General features: G+C 37.8%; 1 protein-coding gene across 1 annotated transcript in view; it reads left to right on the top strand.

Moving 5' to 3' along the window:
- Positions 1 to 22,559, top strand: part of AMPH (amphiphysin) — a 105,765-nt gene that overhangs the window by 76,530 nt on the left and 6,676 nt on the right. The window contains exons 11-16 of the mRNA XM_029283179.1: positions 329 to 457; positions 1,220 to 1,327; positions 8,668 to 8,691; positions 10,427 to 10,450; positions 12,701 to 12,733; positions 16,431 to 16,481. Of these exons, the coding sequence (XP_029139012.1) occupies positions 329 to 457; positions 1,220 to 1,327; positions 8,668 to 8,691; positions 10,427 to 10,450; positions 12,701 to 12,733; positions 16,431 to 16,481 (369 nt within the window). The remainder of the gene's footprint in view (positions 1 to 328; positions 458 to 1,219; positions 1,328 to 8,667; positions 8,692 to 10,426; positions 10,451 to 12,700; positions 12,734 to 16,430; positions 16,482 to 22,559) is intronic.

The following is a 22,559-nucleotide window of genomic DNA, read 5'->3' as shown; positions in this document are numbered from 1 at the left end:
AGTGGAAAATCCAGAAAAGGAACTAACAATATGTAAAAGGGAAAAGACTGTCTACATAAATCAGAAGAAACCTGAGGATCAAGAAGAAGAATAGATTGAAGAGAAGATAAATAGTTCAGGACAACCACATCAAGATGGAAAAATGGAGAGACGATTTGTTAGTCCTCTCAAAAAAATGGCAATCGGATGGTTCTTTCTACATCACACCTACCTAAATGATATAGAAACTGCTAGTCCTAGTTCTGAAACACTGAAAAAATAATTAGTACTGTGTTGTATACTTTTGATATATCATTTAATCTTTCAAACATACTTATTTTTCTTTCAGCTGAGGAAAGGGCCTCCTGTCCCACCACTGCCTAAACTCACACCAACGGCAGACATGCAACAAGAAAATATTATCAGTTTATTTGATGATAACTTTGTTCCAGAAATAAATGTGACAACTCCTTCACAGGTGAGTCAAGATTGAATGGTATCAATCTTCTCCAGCATCATGTATTCAACTTGTACACATTGTTCATCCTGAACCAAAAGGCCTTGTCAATGTTGACTGGGAACCCTGGAAACATTTTTTTGAATGGAGATGATAAGAATGGTGTCAACCTCCAGCTCGAATATCCAAATAAAAGTCCAGGATTACTTTCATTTATGAAAAGCTTACTGGTTTGTTGAATATATGGCACATACAGGCTGGGAAACATGGTTCTAGTCACTGACAAAATATTTTCCATTAATTTGAAACTGTTTTATACATTTAGGGATGAAACCTCTAGATAATGCTCACAAAAACCTGGTGAAGTTTGGTAATGAATCCCACAAACACTCTGGGTTTGGATAAGCATGACTAAAATTTCTTCAATATTATCACTGGTTATGTAAATGTCCATGATCCTTAGTCCTAACAGACTGTATTTATTTAAAGGAAAATACACACATGATGAAGTATTAATTGAATCTCAGCTTGGTGCTAATAAAATCATTCATGAATTCCTCACAAAATGGCTTGCATGAAACGATTGAAAGCTAATTCAGAAAAAGTTTGCTATCTTACCCATTTCCTGTTATATCCATGGCAACTTTCTATATTCTGAATTGACTAATGCCACTGGATTCCAATCTCTTTCCTTATTATTTGCCTTGATGTATATTTTATGAGGTAAATTATTTGTACATTCCAATTAAACATGATGTTTAAAAGATGTTGTAATTCCAACAGAATGAAACTCCTGATGCTAAAAAAGAAGAGTCTTTGTTAGATTTGGACTTTGATCCTTTCAAACCTGATAATGCATCTACTGTGGTGGCCCATTCCCCAATGTCTCAGGTATTTTTTAGTGTGTGTGTGTGTGTGTGTGTGTGTGTGTGTGTGTGATTATGATACTATGTGCCCCATAATCAGAGTTGTTTTATACCACAATCCTGTGGGAACCTAGAAATGCAGTTTTAATTTATTAAAAGAGAGTGGCTGACTCTTATATTAAGGATTATAAAGAAATGTAATAATTAAAAGGAAATTTTGATGTGGTTGGCTAATATAATTTGCAGTGATTGGTAATGGCTTAGGTCAGTGATGGCGAACCTTTTAGAGACCGAGTGCCCAAACTGCAACCCAAAACCCATTTATGCATCATCGGATGCCGGGTGGGTGTGGTCATTGGGTGGTGGGTGTGGCTGCAGTGGTAACAGCAGACTGGGTGGGACTAAAAAGTTCAATCAATCAATTCCAACTTTGCAAGATCTTTTTTTTTCCCACGAGAAGTTGAAATTGACTGATTGATTGAACCTTTTTTTTTTTTTTTACACAACGACGGAGGCCTAAAGCAAAAAGGGTTTATAAAACCCAGCTGAATGCCTAGGACTGGGGCGACAGCGCACGTGCCCACAGAGAGGGCTCTGAGTGCCGCCTCTGGCACCCATGCCATAGGTTCGCCACCACTGGCTTAGGTGATGTCTTGCAGAAGCAGACAAAATTATACAAAATAGGCATTTTTCAATAATGAAAAATGTGCAAAATTTTAGCCAGTTTACAAAATATATGCTGATTACACAATTCAGAATTTTTCTTAGTGTTTAGCAACATACATCTGAAATGAAGTGAGTAACAGAAAGTATTGAGTAATGTGAGATTAGACTCGATAAGAGCCATAGTAAACATGTAGCTTTGATGCCACGTAGGGCTGCATGTCTTATTTGGAAACATAGCAGATTAACTATTTAGTCAATCCAAGTTCCAAGTTTCCCAAAGCACTTCACTTTTATATTTTATTAATGGACAGCTAATATTTCCACCCTACAAGTGTTAAAAGAAGTCTTAACAAAACACCTGTCCTTAACAATAGGTTTAAATTAAATATTTGTTTCTGAAACCTGGAGCCACTGACATTTAAAAATGCACTATTGTACATTTTTTCTCAGATCATGTAAGAAAGTAGACTTCTATAGGCTTGACCAAAGATCTGATTGTCTACTTACATCTGATATTTCAAAAAAAAATGATTGCAAATTTTTCTCTTTATATTGTGTATATTTTGTGTAGGTGTGGATGTGGGCTTGTGCATCTGCATGCATGCATACCATCAAATCAGGTTTTGGCTCCTGGGCACAAATCCCTGCAGTTTTCTTAGCAAAATTTCAGAAGTGGTTTGCCATTGTCTCCTTTCTAGAACTGAGAGAGAGTGATTGGCCCAAGGACTTTGTGCCTAAGACCGGATTAGGACTTACAAGTTTCTAGTCTGATTCTGTAGCTACTATACCAGTCTTGCTCTCTACTCTATAATGCCAATTTTGCTTATGCAAATTGATGATGTTGTTGTTGTTGTTGTTGTTGTTGTTGTTGTTGTTATTATTATTATTATTATTATTATTATTATTATTATTATTATTATTATTATTAATTAAATTTATATACCGCCCTATCTCCCTTACGGGACTCAGGGCGGTGAACAGGCGATACTAAAAACCACGATAAATAGAGAACTGAAACAAGATGTACCATTTGTACATATGAATGGTAATAGATTACAATTTCAAAATGATATTTTTTTTAAAAAAAGTCACCTCTGCATATAAAAATTTATATTGAATTATGATTTCCCACCTGGCCAGTAACTTTTTTTATTTTTTTATTTTTATTGATTTGAGATGTTATAGTCTACATTTTGGTATAAAATGAAAGCAGAAAATAGCTTACAGAAAATTGAAAACTACAAAATCATCATAACATTATAAATAATTAAAAAGCAAGCATAGACCTAATAGGGAATCAAACTAAAAAAAGATTCAGTGCAATAAGATATCTTCCCTTTTAAAACCACCCATTTTTCTATTTCTATGTATCTGTATACTGAAAACCTTGAGGACCAAGAAGGCCATAGGCAGTATGAAGTGTGCAAAGCTCAAGTCAATTAGCAAAGGCCTGCAAACCTGATGTATGGGACAGGGAGGAGAAACATAGTGCAATTTGAGCTGGCACTATAAATAAGCTGAAGCTTGTTATAGTAAATGGTCTGATACTGTCAAACCTCCCCTTACACTTGAGGTCAATAAAGAAGTATCTCAGAAGTTTAAAGGCATCGTGGCAGAATTAAAACAGGCCACAGTTATTAATACCATTAATTTACATATATAAATTGATTTTTAGTAAATGAAATTTTTCATATTATCCAGGAAAAGAATACTTTACCCTGACATGATGCCAAATAGAAAGAGCTGTTAAATTTACTTCTTAAAAAGATTGTTTTTATGATAGATGTCCTTGATTACATACACTATGATTATCTTATATTCTGTGAGTATGCAGAGTACACATTGAAATATACTTAGAAATGAAACTGTGATAGGATTGAGAAACTAAAATTGAAGAATGTGTGGCATTCACAGAAGAAGTCTAAAAATTCAAGCAGGAATAGTTTCCTTAAATAAAACATATCATATAACAAGACAACCTAGGACACTTAGACACCATTTTTGAAGAAAAAGAGAAAATATTTTTTTAAAAAATCTAAATGGCCCAAATAGAAATGAGCAATAATCACAGATGACCAAAGTATGATAGAAAATATTTAATTAGAGCTAAGGGGGAAAAAGAGAGGAGGAAGGAACGGGGGTGGGGGTGGAGATTAAAATGCTTTTTTCTTACAATGTTTTTTTCTTTATCTTTTTTGTTTTTGTTTTAAACTTTTTTACAATCTATTTTTAGCCATCAGATTTTTATTTCAACTTTTGCTATACAGACAATTCTCGACATAAAACCATTCATTTAGCACTGAAAAAAGTGACTTATGACCAGTTTTCACACTTAATGACTGTTGTGGCATCCCCATGATCACATGATCGAAATTGGGTTGCTTGGCATGTATTTCTGAGAGTTGCACCACATAATCTTCCTGGATGGTTTCCGACAAGCAAAGAAACCAGATTCACTTAACGATCGCATGATTTGCTTAATAATTGCAATGATTTGCTTAATGACTGGGGGAGAAAGTTCATAAAATGGAGCAAAATTCACTTAACAACTACCTTGTTTAGCCACAGAAATTTGGGGCTCAGTTGTTGTCATAAGTCAAGGATTAGTCATTTTTTATAACAAGTTTTTATTGGTTTTCCAGTTTTACACTTAAGTATTTGGAAAGCAGCGTGGTGATTGGGTAGTCAATAGTACAATAACAAAATCTTTAGTACATATCTCAGGTTACATCATCAAAAAATTCCTTCTCTATTTCCCTTAACATTTACTATATCATATATAAGCTAGTAGATTTCTAGTTGTAACAGGCTTAGTTAAAACATTCATCCTTATATTTTTGCTTATACATATCCATATCCTGTATTTAAATTTTACCTAATTTTTAATTTTTAATTAAAATATTCCAATTTAACCTTTAACATCCATAGTATTTAAATTCCGGATAACCCAAATTTCCTTTATTTCACTCTATAAAAACTATAATAACTAAAATATACCTATTGCTTACTTGAATATATTTTTATTTTATTTCATAAACAGTTTCTATTTCTCATCCTAGTACATCACTACTTACTAATGGAGTATCCTTCATTGTCACAAATCCATCATCTGTGCTGTCTGGGCTAAACAATGATTCAAAGCTATTCCCTAATAATTAGTTTTCATTTCCCTTATAGATCTAAATCCTCGATATTAGGCCAATTAATCCCTTATTTTTTATCATTTCCCAACAATAGTTAAATCTAATAATCGTATTTCTCTTCATCTCAGAAATTTGCTTTAGCCCGTCAGTTGAGACTTTAGGATGCTCTCTAATAAATCAAAAGACCCCATTTTTTAAATCTAACTCTGGCTTTCTTTTTGTGCCAACCAGGCCTCCATACCAATGTCTCTAGTCTAGATCCTCAGACAGATCTCCCTTCATTCTTGTATATGTTACTTGAACCAAGGGAAACCATCTAGTTATCAATTTTCCAGAGGAATTGGCACATTTATGGTCATTAAGTTGTCGCCCTGGTAGCCCAGATCCCCATATTTGCTCTAAGATATTTGTCTTCAATTCAATATGGTCTTGTTCCTCAGGTTTCTTCTGGTCTAGGTAAAAAGTCATGTCCAATTTTATGATTGTTATTTGGTTGTCTAGATTTTCAGTAGGTTGTACTTGTTGATCTTTAGCACTCTCCATCTTAGTATTTCTTTCTTCTGCTTCTGTTGTTTTTTGGGTTGTAGGTTCTTTAGTTGCAGTCAGGATTTGGTTATCTGGATTTTCAATACATTGTACTTGTTGATCTGTAAAGTCCTCTGTCTTAGTATTAATTTCTTCCGCTTCTGTTATTTTTTGAATTGTGAGTTCTTTGATTGTAGTCAGGGTTTTGCTTTGTAGCTTTAAGCTGGCACCTTTGTCTTTCAATCTAGCTTCAATTATCTCCGTGGCTTCAAAACATTTTTCAAGTATAAGTTTATAGTTAAGTGAAGTTTGTTGCTGGTCCTCCTCCATTTCTGATGTAGTTATAGATAGTCCTTTAGTGAAGGCTATTTATAAAACAAAAGTCAGTAGGTATTCACCTCCACAGTCCTAAAGAGCAATTTCACCACCCAATTGTTCTCTCAGCTTGTAATCTCTTTTAGATAATACCAAGGCCAGATCTGGGCTCTGAGCAGGTCTTTTTGTCAGGAATATTCACTTGCTGTACCACGTTTTGCCACAAGATGTCCTCGATAGCATTTAAAATTTTTCAAGTCCCTGGCTAGGTTTTTATCCAGTGTAGGTTTTTTCCTCTTTTTTAGGAGTAAATAGAGTAGCAAATCCCCATAAAAGTAGGAACTTTTTGGGTCCCAGAATATCAGACAGAAGCAAATCCAATTATTTAGTACAGGGGTGTAAAACTCAATTTCATTGAGGGCCGCATCAGCATTGCAGCTGCCCTCGGGGAGCCGGGTGGGTATGGCCAGGGTGGGTGCAGCCTACTGGGTGGGCGTGGATGGAGTGGGTGTGGTCTACTTGGTGGGCATGGCCAGCTCTACATCGTTCGCGTTAAGGATACCTGTGGGGGCCTGGGCAGGAATGGGACAGATCTGAGAGTCTCTGGCAGGATGGGACCAGGGCAAGTGCCAAGGTATGGTCCACTGTAGGAGCCTCACTGTTCCTCTCAGGCCATGCGGGGGGGCTGGATGGTGGTGCGGGCTGCCCAGAGCCCTGGGCAGCAGAGGTCAAATGCCCAGCCTGGCCCTCAAGCACCCGTGGCACCAAGCCCAGCCCCACTTCCCCAAGGTGGTGCCCAGCTGCACTTACCTCCTCCTCAAGGCTCCTGCTGCTGTTGTGCTTGCTCTCCTTACCCAGGTTGCTCATGATGGGTATGAGGGCAAAGTCAGAGGGAGGCCCATTCCCTCTCCATGGGAGGAGACCTGGTTTTGTATCCAAAGCTTCCTTAGCAATAGGATGGGAGACCCTCAGGATAGGCCAAGAGGAGGGGGCAAGGAAAAGGACAGCAGGGCAGGACTAAGGCAGGACTTCCCTCAGACCTCCCTCTCCTTCTTTCCTTCCTTCCTTCCTAAGTATAGAGTGGTGGGAAAATATTTGAAATGAGGGAGAGAGAAAAACAGGCAAGAAACGCAGCTGAGGAGGTGTCACCCTTTGTGAAGAATGACCAGCACATGGCCCTCACCTACTTCACATATCTGGCTTGGTGGGCTCTGGGAGAGGGGATGCCATGAGCAGCGTGAGAGTCAACATTACCTGCACAATGCCGCCCAGCCTCCAGCCTGCCCGGTTTCGGCAGGCAGCCGGGTGCTTTCCTCACAGTACCAAGAGGCTGAGCCGGCGGTGTGAAGCTCGCCAGCTGTGCACCTTTCTGCTTGCTGAAACTGGGCAGGCTGGGGGCTAGGCAGCATTGCATTTCTCATCAGATTCACGCCACCTGCTCAGCTCTCGGCGCTGTGAGGAGAGCGTTCCGCTGCCTGCCAAAACCCCTCCCCGGAGCCCAAGCCAGATATGTGAAGTAGGCGAGGGCCATTTGCTGGCCACTTCCAGGCAATGATGCATTTCTTCATTCCTCACAAAGGGTGACACCTCCCCAGCATGCACACAGGGAGCGGGGACGACACAGCAGGGGCTGGTTCCTCGCTGTTTCCAGATGGCCTTGTGGAGCTAAAACTGAATGTGTTTCAGCATAGATGGCCACCACAAAATTGTACATTGGCTCCTGGCCGGCCTGTTTCCAGGATGGCTTCACAGGCCACATGAAACCACTTCATGGGCCACATCTGGCCCCTGGGCCTTTTGTTTGACATGTCTGATTTAGTAGATCTTTTCAAGGCTTTATGTCCCCTAGGTAGTTAAAAGCCGCCATTTTAGAGGGTGGGAGGAAGACGTTCCCTTCCCTCTCTCCTCATAGGGGGAAGAAATTTCCAGAGGCTTTTTACAGGAAGAATACTTGGGGTGAAAGGAAGGTAGGATCTCACCCAATTCCTCCACGGTGCTTTCAAAGTGCTTGTTAGTGATTTTGGCCTCGGCTGGTAGCGGCTTGGTGATGAGCCATAAATGGCCGATCTTTTCCCTGTCAGTTCGAAGAGTTGCCCAGGATCAAACAGGAGGGCTGCCGCCCTTCCACGGTCGCTCGGGAGTCCTCTTCACGCTCGTGAAGGGCGACTTTCGAGCCTTTTCAGTGTCCCCCAGCGGGAGAAAACCGGACGGCGGAGGGAGCGATCTCTCTGAACGTCCGCCAGAGGCATGATCGCAAACTGGAAGCCACGTAAATTTCATTTTATGTATGCCTGTGTATTCTTTTTCTTTTTTGTTTGTTGCTATTGTTTTACTTTCTTAATTTAAAAAAAATGATTAAAAATAAGGAATGTGATTGTTCAGTCAGGTACATTATGGCTATCAACAATGCTTTTGAGAGCTACTGGTTTGCCACAAGTGGTGGGTTTAACAGCAAACCTCTTGGAGAATTACACTTTTAAGAGATAAAAGTTGGAATTCCTTTTCAGTGGATAAAACAAATATAAATGTTTGGAATATGGTGTGGGGTGGGCTAGTATGCACCCAGATCCATTGCTCTAGTCTAATCTATAACTACTTCTTTGCCAACTTTGGTTAAGCACATGTATAATCACATTATTATCTAATTATGCTTTACAGCACATAAAAAAGATGTACAAATGAGGTTTTGAACATTGTCCTTCTTTCCCCTTCTCAGACGCTACCCTGGGATCTGTGGACGGTATGGTTGGCTTTTATTTCTTTTTATCTTGTTCTTGTTTTGTATTTCAATGGTAACTTCAATGTGCAAAATATATCAATACAAAAAAGTTGATTAAATTTTGCGAGGCAAGTTATGGAAAGGAATAAGGAAGGAAGGAATACGTAACAGTTAAAGGTTGCTTTCTGTACTCAGATTTTAATTTAATTTGAGAAATCTATGAGGACACCTTCTGTATTTTTGTAGTAGCCTCAACATTTTGAAATTATCTTGCTTTAAGAAGAAATTAAATATGCCATGCAGGATTATTTAATAAAGGCAAAATAGTATCTGTTGATAATCTATAAATAATATTTGCATCACCCTCTTAAACTATAAATTATTCCACTAATATGTGATGACAAAATTTAAGAATATAAACTGCTTTAATGTTAAAGAGCTCTGAGTATTGTAATAATTTCTATGTAGGTACCAATTTTAATACTGACAGAAATTATGCTGATATGGAAACTCAACGGGTTTTTTGTTTTCTTTATTGTGAATTACAGAAAACAATTTAATGAATTCCACACTGATGGAAAGTTTATGTAGACTCTTTGGTTACATTAACATTCATCCACAAATTACTGATACAGATAAATTTGTAAATGAACATTAAACAAATGTAATTCAAAAGAAGATCATGTTATTAAATTAATTGGTTTTATTGGTTTAGTTCACTGAGTAGTCTCTACCCAATGGAAACCATCTTTATCTGCATTTCAGACTGACCATGAAACAAAAACTTGAAACATTTTAATTACTCTGTTACATACATACACACACACACACACACACACACACACACCAATCTTCAAATCTAGAAATAAAGCAGTGGTGGGATTCAACCGGTTTGCACCACTTGGGCAGAACCAATAGCTAATTTTTTGTTGCCCAGGCCCAGAATGGACTTCCGGAAGCGGCATCCACACAGAGAACCAGTTGTTTATATATTTGAATCCCACCACTGCTTAAAAGTCATTTTACTGGTTGAACAGAGCAAGGCTGATGCTCATTATCCCTCCCTCTAACATGGACTGTGTCAATTGTCTCAATTTGTAATACCTTCTTAGTGTTCTTTGAGCTTGATTGTTTCTTTGCAGACATTTTATTTCCCAGCTAAGTAGCATCTTCAGTATAAAAAGGGAATCGGGTTTGCTCTGTTTATATACAGTAGATTACTTTGTTAGTAATGGTGGGGGTTTTGCTTTCTGGTTGGTAGTTCCTTGTTTGGTCTGTTTTCTGTTTGATTGTTTGACTGACTTGATAGTTCCTTGATTAAGGTATTGTTTCCTGCTTGATTGTTTGTCTGGGGTTAATCCTGGGTTTATCCTCTTATTGGGTGATTGATTGCTGGTAAGGCATGTTCTGGTCTTTTTGTTTCCTTTTTAGCTTTTTTTAATCTTTTGACTAGTGTGTAAATATTGTTTATTTCTATGTGCCTGTTGATGACTGATTTCTTTGAGTACTAAGCTTCTAGGAATTTCTGAGCATTTTTGGATTTGGATTGAACTGGGATGCTCACAGTTTCCAAGTTGAAAATATGGTTAAATCTGTTCATGTATTGTGAAATTAAGGCATTTTCATTGTGTCTTCTGATAGCTAGTTGGTGTTTATGGATGCACTCTGGGTCTTTCGGTTTATTTAACATGTTTCTTTTCAGTGAGATATCCTCTCCATTTTCTCTTATCTTTTTTCATATTTTCTTTCCTCACAGACCAATAATGAGATGGTGCAGCCGGTAAGTAGTTGCTTTTTTCAAATGTAGATTTCCCTTACAGATATTATAAATTGTATTAATTCCTTAATTTAGTCAGTTAATTTTGAGTTCTATATGTTTTTTCTCCCTGAAACCATCTTTATCTTGCTCATCTTGTTTTTTTCTTTACTTTCCTACCTATTTAAAGCCTGACTCTCCAAAAAGTCTTTCCCTGTATAACCTGGTCATGGAGGAAAATCCAGACAGTGGATCAGCAGAAGATCTTAACAAGCCCCAAACTGATTTAGGTTCACTCAATGTGGGCCTAGAGCCAGATTCCCTCAAGGAGGCAGCCAGTGAGGGCCAGGAAAGAACTGCTGATGGTCCCATGCCTTTTCTTCAGGCAGAGGAAATCTCAGCAGAATCATCTGATATGGTAGCTACTCCTATTTTGCCTGCTGCAAGCGAGTATGAGGATGGCGCATCATGGACAGCTTGTGCAAATGAACATGAAGCCACTTTCTTAAGACTATGCCGGGAGATTAGTCATAGTGGAGACGATGGCACTGATCTGGTGGAGAGTAACCAGCTTTTAGTGAGTGAAACTTTGTCTGAGAAGTCTTCAGTGAAAATTGACAGCTTTTCGGATGCAGAGCCATTTAGTGTGGAAATGACAAAAGAGGCGAATCTGGGCTTAGAAGACTCTTTCTGGACAAATACGGACCCATGTGAAAAGGTAGACATCAGAGGTGCTAAACTCAAGGAGTTCAGTAAATCCTTTGATGAAATTGAATGTCTTAAGGCCTTAGGACAACCAGATAATGAAACTGTAAAAAAGACTAAGGTAGAAATTAGACAAGATTTAGAATGCACCAATGGGCAACGAGAAACTGATAGTTGTCCCCAGAAATTTGATATAGAATTTAATAGGGCTGATGTGGTTAAAGAGATAGTTGAAAGAGATTTCAAGAATATGAGCAGCTTTACAGCTCTAGAACATAATAGACTTGAAATGGAGAATGCTTTGTGTTCACTGAATCAGGATCCTGAAGAAACATGTGAGGGTAAGAGGGCCATAAAATGCACACAGGAAAATGATATGACAAATATTACAGGAACTCCTAACCTCCAAGTCAAAGATAAATTTTCTACAGAGATTGGAAATCTTGGGTATGATTTTGAAGCAAAAGAGACAGAAGAGCTTTGCAAAAAATATGAAGATTGTGGCCTCAATATCTCTCAAGAGAATAAAGATATTGAATGCCAAGTTACCTTTATATCCCTTGACAAGGATATGACTCTGCAGCATGGGTTTGAGAATCCAACTAATGCATATTTCAGTAGTTCTGAGTTAGAGAATATGGAAGGTGAATTGGCAGATAGGGAAATGTTTTGTGTGCCTGAAGAAGCTAACTTTGATTTACCCAAGGTGTTGGAGACAGAACCCTGGGATGACAGCTGGGATCCTACATTTAGTTCTGATTCCTTTTTCAGCCAGTCAAATAGCTATGATTCCTGTCCCTTTCCTCCCACACAAGACTCTCTAGATGGAAACGTGGACAACCTATGGCCAGGTTTCATGCAAGATTTAGGAGAATTAAACAATAGCTGGGGGACTGCTTGTGTAATGACGAGTCAGCAGAATCAGGAAGCATCTTTACTGCAAAGATCATCTGGGGAAGAGACAAACATTAGCACCTCTGGATCAAACAAGATAAGTAGCCCATTGATTCTGTTCCAAATGGGAAACTCTGGAAAGGCTAGCACCGGAAACTTCACTAGTCCCAAAGAAAATAAGACCAACAGCTCAGATTTATCTGAAGATGAAATTGCTAACCGGAGATATGGATTGTTATACCAAGAAAATGAGGCTGATAAAGAAGAGGTACCTACCATATTATATAGCATAGTTTAGAAAAGAGAGATTCCCTAGGAGGTGATTTTTCCTTTATTTAACCTTGTATTTTATGAATAGTCCTTATCTTTCCTTTGCTAATCTGTGTAGTCATGCATTCATGGCATAATTCAACCATGTAATTATGCTAGGTTGACCACAAAGAAGTTGACTGTTGAATATGCCATCTTATTTTATACTACATCTTGTTTTGACATGTTGCTTTTAGATAGTTTATGTTGCTGGCATCGTTTCCAATTATCAATGTGTTTCATTGTGCTTTCTTTTTATTTTTTATTTTATTGTCATTCTTTCCCTTCACTTTAAAAGATGTTTATGTTTGGGCCATGTACAAACAAGACTTTGATATTAAAATCTGTCCTTCTAATTTGGCCTAGGCATCAAACAATGCTTTTAATGGATTTGCACAGGTAAGGAGTAACTTTATCTTATTTATATATCTATTTATCTAAAATATTTTTATAGCCATCCATCTTAAAACACATCTCTGGGAGCTCACAACAACAATAAAACCCTAGATCCATTTTTTAAAAATAAAACAAAAACTTAGCACCTCAGTGATTGCCTTTGGATGTCTCAACAAACAACAGAAGGCATCCTTACTCTATCCCAGAATAAAAAGTCAGGTCTTGATGGCCTCCCAGAAAACTAAAAGGGTTGGGGCCTCCTGGAAAGAGGGTGCACTATAAAGTAGGGGAAGCCATGGAGAAGCGCCTTTATGAAGTCCTCCTAGATAGCAATATTTCAGGGAACACACCTGGAGCATGCTTATCCTATTTTATCCAGCAGATACTGTCAGGGACAAGCCATCTCACAAACAGTTCCTGTGCCATGTAGGGCTGTAAAAGTGATATCAGAGTCTTGAATTTTACCTGGAAGGAAACTGCTTGGGCAACACAGATGTAACATAGGCAAATCTTGAAGCACCCAGCACTATGTGTGCCCATGTTCTGGACCAATTGCAGCTCTTGGATAGTTGTCAAGGGCAGCCCCATGTAAATATATTGGAGTAACACAAACAGGAAATGACTAAGATATAAGTAACAGTGAGTAAGGCTTCCCAGTCCATGAAAGGATACAATTTGCACTCAAGATGAATCTATGCATAGCTGCCAATTGCTTATTGAGCAGGACCTGTGAGTCCAGGAGGACCCTCAAATTGCACAGAGGTTCAACCAAGAAAACGCTACCTTATCAGAGTAAAACATGAATATCACCAAACCCTGGGGAAGGGGGGGAACCAAAAACATTCTATCTTATCAGGGTTGATGTTAGTTTTTCCTTATCCAGACAGACTCTAGGCACTTGGTCAGCACTGCAATAGAATCCTTTGCCCTACCAGGAATGAAGATATGTATCTTGTGCCATCAAATGACCTCATTGAGCAATTTCATGTAAATGTTAAGGAGGAGAGGTTAGAGACCTCTGAGGCACCCCACAGTGGAGGGTCTAAGGGCTTGATCTCTCCCCATAACACTGAACGGAGCCAGCTGTAGAGAAAGGAGAACACTGCAAAACAGTGCCTCTCACTGCCAGCCCACAAAGCCTGTCTAGAAGGACACCATGATTGATGATATTGGAACCTTTGAGAGATCCAAAAGTAGAATAGTTCCATCACTTTCATCCTGAGCCCCCCAAAGGTCATCAGCAAGCATAACATGCTGTATCAATACCAGCCTATACCTACAATAAAAAGACTACAGATAAACCATTTCATTCAAAATGCTTTGAAACTGAGTGCCAATGATTCTCTCAACATATTTTTCTCCCAAAGGGAGATTGGACTGGATGAAAGTTGTCTCATACAATTGGGTCCAAAGATGGCCTCCTGAGAAAGAAGTATAGTACTGCCTCTTCAAGGCAGGTTGCACCACCTTCTCCCACAAAGGAGCATAAACCACCCCTTGGACCCAATGACATGCCACTTCCCAGGACGTAGCTGACCAGCAAAGTCATGAGTCTAGTAGAGAGATGGCTGAATTCAACCCCAATTACAAGGACCCTGCTCACTTCCTCAGAGTGAACCAGTTCAATTCTTCTCAGAAAAACGGATTCAGTCATATCTCAATCACTTCCAAAGGATCTTCCCAGCTAGAGTCCAACATTGAGCAACTTTGTCTTACAGATGTCAAGAATATTTCTCACAGTGGTCCTACAAGAGCAGCCCCAGCTCTTCTTTATCCCATCACACCTGGTCACCCAAAACTAGGCCAGTGGGTATCTATCTGCAGATGCAATAAAGTGTTTTATTTGAGACAGAATTTTAAAATTACCAAAGACCATTGCTTGAGTGTGGTACAATAAAGCAGATTTTCTGATCTGGAGCCCACACAGACATATTGAACTACATTCCATCATCCCCAGCAAGTGGGATCTAGAGATGAGGGAATTGTAAGCCAACTTCACCAGAAGGCAGTGGGTTATAAAATACACAATATAATGGCAAATTCAATAGAATACTTCACATCTAGATATCAGTAATTCATTAGATTTAGAGGTGTACGGATTTTGGATCTAAAGTAGGCTCCCTTACTGCACCTGTTAGGAGTTCATTAAGGCCCTGCCTTTTCCTGGACTTGTACAACAGTCTCAAAAAATGTTATCTGGGTAAAAAAAACAGTAGAGAAGTAATAGTGGTCTGCCTTCATGCCACTGTCTCAAATATTTATTGCCTTAAGTCTGTGTGGCTGCCATACTGATCCAGGAAAAGATACCACTTCTTTAAGAAGTCAGAATCATTGCAAATGCTCACATCAAATCCAAATATTACATACCTCTAATATAGTTGAATTTTTAAAAACTTTGCTTTAAATTTGCTTCCATAAAAACACGGGAAATACATATATTTAATGTGTCCCCCCTATTTAACACTATTATTCTTTGTTAAATTAATGTGCATTAGTTGGCCATTACAGTCAAGCTGAGATGTATTGTGGAGCTTGGTGTCTTGTTAAACAAGACCATCTTGTTGCCTTATAAGGTGTTATTACATCTTTAAACTTAAGGCCTCCAAATTGGACTACATCAGATTCCAAATCTTAGCTAAGGTGGTGTATCACCTGGTGTATCAGGTTATGCAAACCAGTCAGCTATTTATTGCCCATAATGTTATTCATAAAATTAACAAAAACTGCAATTTGATTAAAGATACTCAGCCTAGGATCATATGAAGACTCTACAAGTAATCTTCGACTTATGACCATAATTGAGTTTGGGATTACAGTTATAAATTGTGCCAATCATTAAGTAAGTGGCCACATGACCATGCATGCTTGTACAACTTTTTTTGCAGCAGTCATAAACTGAACACGGTAGTCAGTGAATGCTACCGTTGTTAAGCAAACACCATAGTTGTTAACAAAATGTACTGTCTGAAATGGGATTTTTTTTTGCTGGAAACCTTTTTTGATAGAAACACTAGTTTCTGTAAAAATAAATGTAAATTGCAGTCTCATGATTGCAGGACACTGCAAATGGTCATAAATTCAGGCCATGCGCCTGAAATATGATCATGTGACCATAGGAGAAGGTGGCCATTGGAACTTCGAATCTGAGTCATATGTAGTCCTGGGGAGGTCCATTGTAACTTTGAATAGTCACTGAGTGATTAGTCATACGTCAAGGACTACTTGTACTGAAGTCAATGATCAATGACATATGAAATCCAGTATTATATTTAATAGATCCCTTATAAATAAAAAAGCAACTCAAAGTACTACCCAAGAAACATTAGTGTGAAAATGCTATAATAATGAATGACATTGAATCAAAGCTGCTGTTTAATAAAAAAAAATAGAAAAGTTTTAATGTCCGACAACAAGCTTTATAATATTAATTTAGAGTGCCACATTTGATTACAAAGTCAGTTTATTTCTAGAGGGAATGTTTTTGCAAATCTCAGCCTCCAGATTCCATACTAGAAGCTTGCTAAATTCACCAAGAACCATAAAAAAATGATGTCAGTTATCAAATGCTGGGAAAATATTAAATTAAATAAGAAGACAAAATTAGAATTGTATGTTTTGGGGAATAGTTTTGTCATAGTTTTTGTACATAATTTTTAGTAGGTTTTTAAATACTGATGCTTAAATAATCTTCTGTTCCCAGGACACCTCCCTGTTTTCAATGCAGCCAACTCAGGATGTTATAGATAGTATGGTAAGTTGTTGCTTTTTGTATCAACTTGTATTAATCTCACTTTTTAATCATTTTTGGAAATAGCCATCTTAAAGTTATTACAGACTTTCAGAACAACAAGTTTGAAAAATGTTCATAGGATGTGTTCAACAAAGAAAATTAATTTTAAGCCTAATAGCTTAAAGTATTTAGCAAAAAGCTAAATAAAATTTTAATCTAAGGAAGTTATAAATGGGTTAAAGGTCCAGATAAATTTGGAATATTTACTTTTATTGTGAAATTTTGGCTATCCTGAGTAATAACAAAGAGAAGTGATAATTTTAGAAACTTGATATAGAGGAGACTAAAGATTCTAAACAGAAGAAAAAAAAATACAAGCCTGTTCTTAGTGTCAGTTAATATTGGGACTTACAAAATGACACATAACATGATAACAGTAATATTAAAGAAAATATTTGAAGAATAGACCCAGAAGTTAGTAACTACAATACCAGTAATTCCAGCAATAATGTCTGCTTTTATGGATAGACAATGTCTAAAAGATGTCAGTGAAGGAATGACAGATAAGGAACACATTTTATCTGACAAGACAATACTGAAACTACAAATGAATGCCAAAAGAATCATTTGGAAAAGGATATTCAAATGAAACCTGGTAAAAGTTTTAAAATATAAATTAAAAAAGTAACCATAAATGATAAACCAAGAAAATAATCTGGAAAATGTTTTGTTATTGTATCTACAAAAGAGGCTTATTAAAACCTTGAATAAAGAAGAAGAATTGAAGAGATATCAAACCCTTTATGGATTTTTTGCTGACACCTGAAGTGAAAAGTTTATGTTTATGAATTTGCTTATAAATGAGGAATGAGATATGAAATTAATATGAAATTAATATGAAATTTTGTAACTGTATAGGAAATGAAGAATTATTAAATTTGTTTATACTTGTTGTGATGAGGTTGGAAGTCACTTCTTTATACAGATAGTCCTTGATATATGACCAGTCACTTAACTGCTATTTAAAGGTATGACAAACACCCTCCCAAATCTACATACAACCCCATTTTTATATAATAATTTCTGTAGTAGTATTTTTGAAAAAAACAAAGGAATGGCACTAAAAACAAATTTGAATACAAATAAAGCTGTTATTAGGGGCTATTTTGTATAATACTGTAGTAAACTGAGGAAGAAGGCACAAGAGAAAACACCTGCAATTAAAGCAATTGTCATCAAAGACTTGAATTTCATGTCAAATTAAACTCCTACAGCACTAGTTATCTACCTACAGTAAAAGAAATGGAACCTAAACTGAATTATGCCAAAGAAAAGAATTTTGAATTTATAAATAAATCAGGGAAATGAAGCTCAAAGAACGAGATATGGTTTTATCAAATAATGTGGCAATTCAAAAAACTTTCCATCAGTACTACCCATATTTCTATAACAGTGGTTCTCAACCTTTTTAATGCCGTGACCCCAACCGGTCGTAAGTCGAGGACTACCCAACCGGTCGTAAGTCGAGGACTTTCCCTGCCCGGGAGCGCCGCGCATGCGTGGTTCCGCCCCCTGCGCCGGCCATGGCGTAGCTGGCAAGCAGCAGAGACGGAGCAGGCCGACCACCAGCTGGCCCAGCCCAAGGGAGGTAAGGCACCCGCCGGAAAAGGGAAAAAAAATGGCGGACAAAAAAAATGGCGGACAAAAAAAATGGCAGACAAAAAAAATGGCAGACAGCCTTGCTTGGCGACCCCCGTGAAATGGTCGATCGACCCCAAATGGGGTCCCGACCCACAGGTTGAGAACCACTGTTCTATAAAAATATTTCCCTGGAAAAAAACAGTGTTACATCAAAAAACAAAATTTCCTATGATTCATAGACATACAAAGACAGATTACAACAATACTGGATAAATAGATTGAAAATAATTTTACAAGATTTATTTATTAAGACCATCATGGATTTTTACCTAAATGACAACTAAAAGGTAACGTGAAAACAGCTTTTGACATTGTAGAGTATTTGGAACAGCATAATGAAAAACAAGTTGCATTAATCTTTTTAGATGCAGAGAATGTTGGTTATCCCTTTTTGCTTACAGTTCTAGAAGCTCTCAATTTTCATGAGAACCTTTTAAAATGGGAAAAATTGATAAATGTTACAGAAAGCACAAATTATTGTAAATAGAAATTTAACAACACTGTGTATGATCTCCCTAAAAGACCCCACAACAAGGATTCCCACTATTCTCAATTTTGTTTATATTGATTTTAGTATTAATAACCAAAAAACCAAAGATACTAACAAAAACATCACGTTATAGGATCAGTTAGAATCAATGTTAAAATGGGTTTCAGGATTGAGATAAAAATAAAATATTTTGGTGTTAAGTTGATAAATATGAACTGTATGTTTTTCAGAATACTGGAATTAAGTTATGATATTTGAATAACCAATGTATTACCAAATTATTACTCTCTTGCCAAAACCTATATGATTATGGAACTGCATCTGGCAATAGAATTTCTGGTTATTCAGGTGCACATCCAAGTGGATGCTGATATGGGCTCATTGCCCCATGATTGGGAGTGATATCCAGCTGTAGTTTCCAGATGTCCATCAAGAGGATTGGCTAAGACTGAATCTCTTTGCAACCTGGGCCATCAACTGTTTTCTTCTATTTCAGTGGAGACAGTAAATGTCTTCCAATTTCTGTGTTTCCTCATCATTCTATATTTATTTTCATTGTTTCTACTGCTCATCGTTGTTTTGATAATTACCAGTGTGGATGGCCTTCTAATTCTTCCTGGCAGCTCTGCCACCTAATCCTGGATTTCTGTTCCTTTTTCTTTGAGCCCAAGAACTTCATCATGTTTCATTTTGGCCAGATCATCTCATGATATATTGGGATAAATCCAGCATCTTAATTTCTAAACACACCATTTGGAGAATCTATCAGAGGGTAAATTGTCTGAAATATTGCAACCAAAATGTTCTGTCCTGAAGATGAATAATTGTAAATGGTGTAGAATTTTTGATTTTACTTCAGCAAGAAATGTAGATTTTCATGAATATGCCATCTACATATATGGAGTTTTGAATTTCCCTTATCTGTTTGACTTTTTGGATTTATTTAGCAATAATTTATTTTGTTCATGTTTTCACTGAAATAGCTTCACATTTTTCTCAGCTGCTGATTTTTTTTTAAAGAGATGGTTGAATGTATCCCTAGTCTTGTGTCAGCCTTCTGTGAGGTCTTTGCCTTGACTATAGTACTTCAAAAGCTGTTGAGCTTACCCATTAGACTTGTAGTCAAGAAACATTGCTTCTTTATTTGTAAACACATTAAACTGCTATTCCAGTTAGCATTATGTTCCACTGAACTTTATTTAATTTTTGTTTTAATCTAAGAATACTGTATTATGTTTCCTAGTGTTTCACAGAGAAAAGTTATTTTATTTGGGCCCTACTGCACAATTTCATAAACATCCTTATTTTTTATATGCTTTCAGGACCCTTGCAATGACTAATCAGTATTATCCCAGTTGTTAAAGTTCAGAGTAGCCATTAAATTCTTCTACAAAACCCTGCCTGCTTCTATTCCAGAACATCTGACAAGGCAGTTATACTAATACCAAAGAACCTGTTAAGTCACTACCATCAATATTTACTACTTTCTAGTGTTTACAGCACTCCTGAAAATCATTTATCCCTTTTTCAGAAATTGGGCAACTGCTTTGTACATTCCCATGTCCTCCAACACTGCATTGTTTTGGATTTGAAGGAAAAAAACACTTCACACTCATTTTCAATTGCACTATAGTTGTCTCTCCTTTCAAATAGGAAATAGAAATGCTAGAACTCTATTGATAAAAATAGATAAAATCTACATCAAATAGAATTAAGGTGGAGCAATATAAAGTTCTCCTTCATGGATTACTGCCTTGTTGTGGCGAAGGGGCTTGCGTAACTCAATGAAGCTATGAGCTATACCGTGAAGGGCCACCCAAGACAGACAGGTCATAGCAGAGAGTTCTGACAAAATGTGATCCACTGGAGAATGAAATGGCAACCCACTCCAGTATCTTTGCCATGAAAACCCCATGGACAGTACCAAAAGGCAAAAAGATATGACGCTCGAAGATGAGCCCCTCAGGTCAGAAGGTGTCCAATATGCTACTGGGAAAGAGCAGAGGGCTAGTACTAGTAGCGCCAGAAAGAGTGAAGCGGCTGGGCCAAAGCCTAAAGGACGCTCAACTGTGGATGCATCTGGTGGTGAAAGTTCAATGCTGTAAAGATCTTTTCTCCATAGGAACCTGGAATGTAAGATCCATGAACCAAGGCAAGCTGGACATGGTCAAACAAGAGATGACAAGATTGAACATCGACATCTTAGGAATCAGTGAACTAAAATGGACAGGAATGGGTGAATTTAATTCGGAGGAGCATCAGGTATACCACTGCAGGCATGAATCCCTCAGAAGAAATAGAGTAGCCTTCATAGTCAATAAAAGAGTAGGAAAAGCAATACTGGGATACAATCCCCCAAATGACAGAATGATCTCAGTGCGAATCCAAGGCAAACCATTCAATATCACAGTAGTCCAAATCTATGCCCCAACCACTGGTGCTGAACAGGATAAAATTGACCGGTTCTATGAAGCCCTATAGCACCTTATAGAATCACACCAAAAAATGATGTCCTTATCATCATGGGGGATTGGAATGCTAAAGTAGGAAGCCAAAAGATAACTGGAATAACAGGCAAGTTTGGCCTTGGAGTACAAAATGAAGCAGGGCACAGGCTGATAGAATTTTATCAAGAAAATACGATGGTCATAGCAAACACTCTTTCCCAACAACCCAAGAGACGGCTCTATACATGGACATCACCAGATTGTCAACACAGAAATCAGATTGACCATGTGCTCTGCAGCCAAAGATGGAGAAGCTCTATACAGTCAGTAAAAACAAGACCAGGAGCTGACTGTGGCTCAGATCATGAGCTTCTTGTTGCAAAATGTAGGCTTAAATTGAAGAAAGTAGGGAAAAGCACTAGGCCATTCATCTATGAACTAAATCATATCCCTGATGAATATACAGTAGAGGTGACAAATAGATTTAAGGAATTAGACCTGATAGAGTGCCTGAAGAACTATAGACGGAGGTTCGCAACATTGTACAAGAGGTAGCAACTAAAACCATCCCAAAGAAAAAGAAATGCAAGAAAGCAAAATGGCTGTCTGAGGAAGCTTTGCAAATAGCTGAGGAAAGAAGGGAAGCGAAAGGCAAGGGAGAAAGAGAAAGATACACCCAATTGAATGCAGAATTCCAGAGAATAGCTAAAAGAGATAAGAATGCCCTCTTAAATAAACAGTGCAAAGAAATAGAAGAGAACAATAGAATAGGGAGAACCAGAGATCTCTTCAAGAAAATTGGAGATATGAAGGGAACATTTCATGCAAAGATGGGCATGATAAAGGATCAAAATGGCAGGGACCTAAGAGAAGCAGAAGAGATTAGGAAGAGGTGGCAAAATTATACAGAAAAACTATACAAGAACAAGCTTAACGTCCCTGATAACCACAATGGGGTGGTCACTGACCTCGAGCCAGACATCCTAGAATGTGAAGTGAAATGGGCCTTAGGAAAGCTGAGCAACAACAAAGCTAGTGGAGGTGACAGTAATCCAGCTGAGCTATTCAAAGACGATGCAGTAAAAGTGCTACACTCAATTTGCCAGCAAATTTGGAAAACTCAACAGTGGCCACAGGATTGGAAAAGGTCAGTTTACATTCCAATTCCAAAGAAAGGCAATGCCAAAGAATGTTCAAACTATCGCACCATTGCACTCATTTCACATGCAATTAAAGTTATGCTTAAAATCCTACAAGCTAAGACTCCAGCAGTATGTGAATCGAGAACTACCAGAAGAACAGGCAGGATTTCGAAGAGACAGAGGAACTAGTGATCAAATTGCCAACATACGCTGGATCATGGAGAAAGCTAGGGAGTTCCAGAAAAACATCTACTTCTGCTTCATTGACTATGCTAAAGCCTTTGATTATGTGGATCACAACAAATTGTGGCAAGCTCTT

Source organism: Protobothrops mucrosquamatus, unplaced genomic scaffold (assembly GCF_001527695.2).
Source record: "Protobothrops mucrosquamatus isolate PMUCROS unplaced genomic scaffold, P.Mucros_1.0 scaffold32, whole genome shotgun sequence".
NCBI classification, from domain to species: domain Eukaryota; kingdom Metazoa; phylum Chordata; class Lepidosauria; order Squamata; family Viperidae; genus Protobothrops; species Protobothrops mucrosquamatus.
The sequence above is the reverse complement of the archived record's forward strand: the minus strand, read 5'-3'. Positions and strand labels throughout refer to the sequence as shown.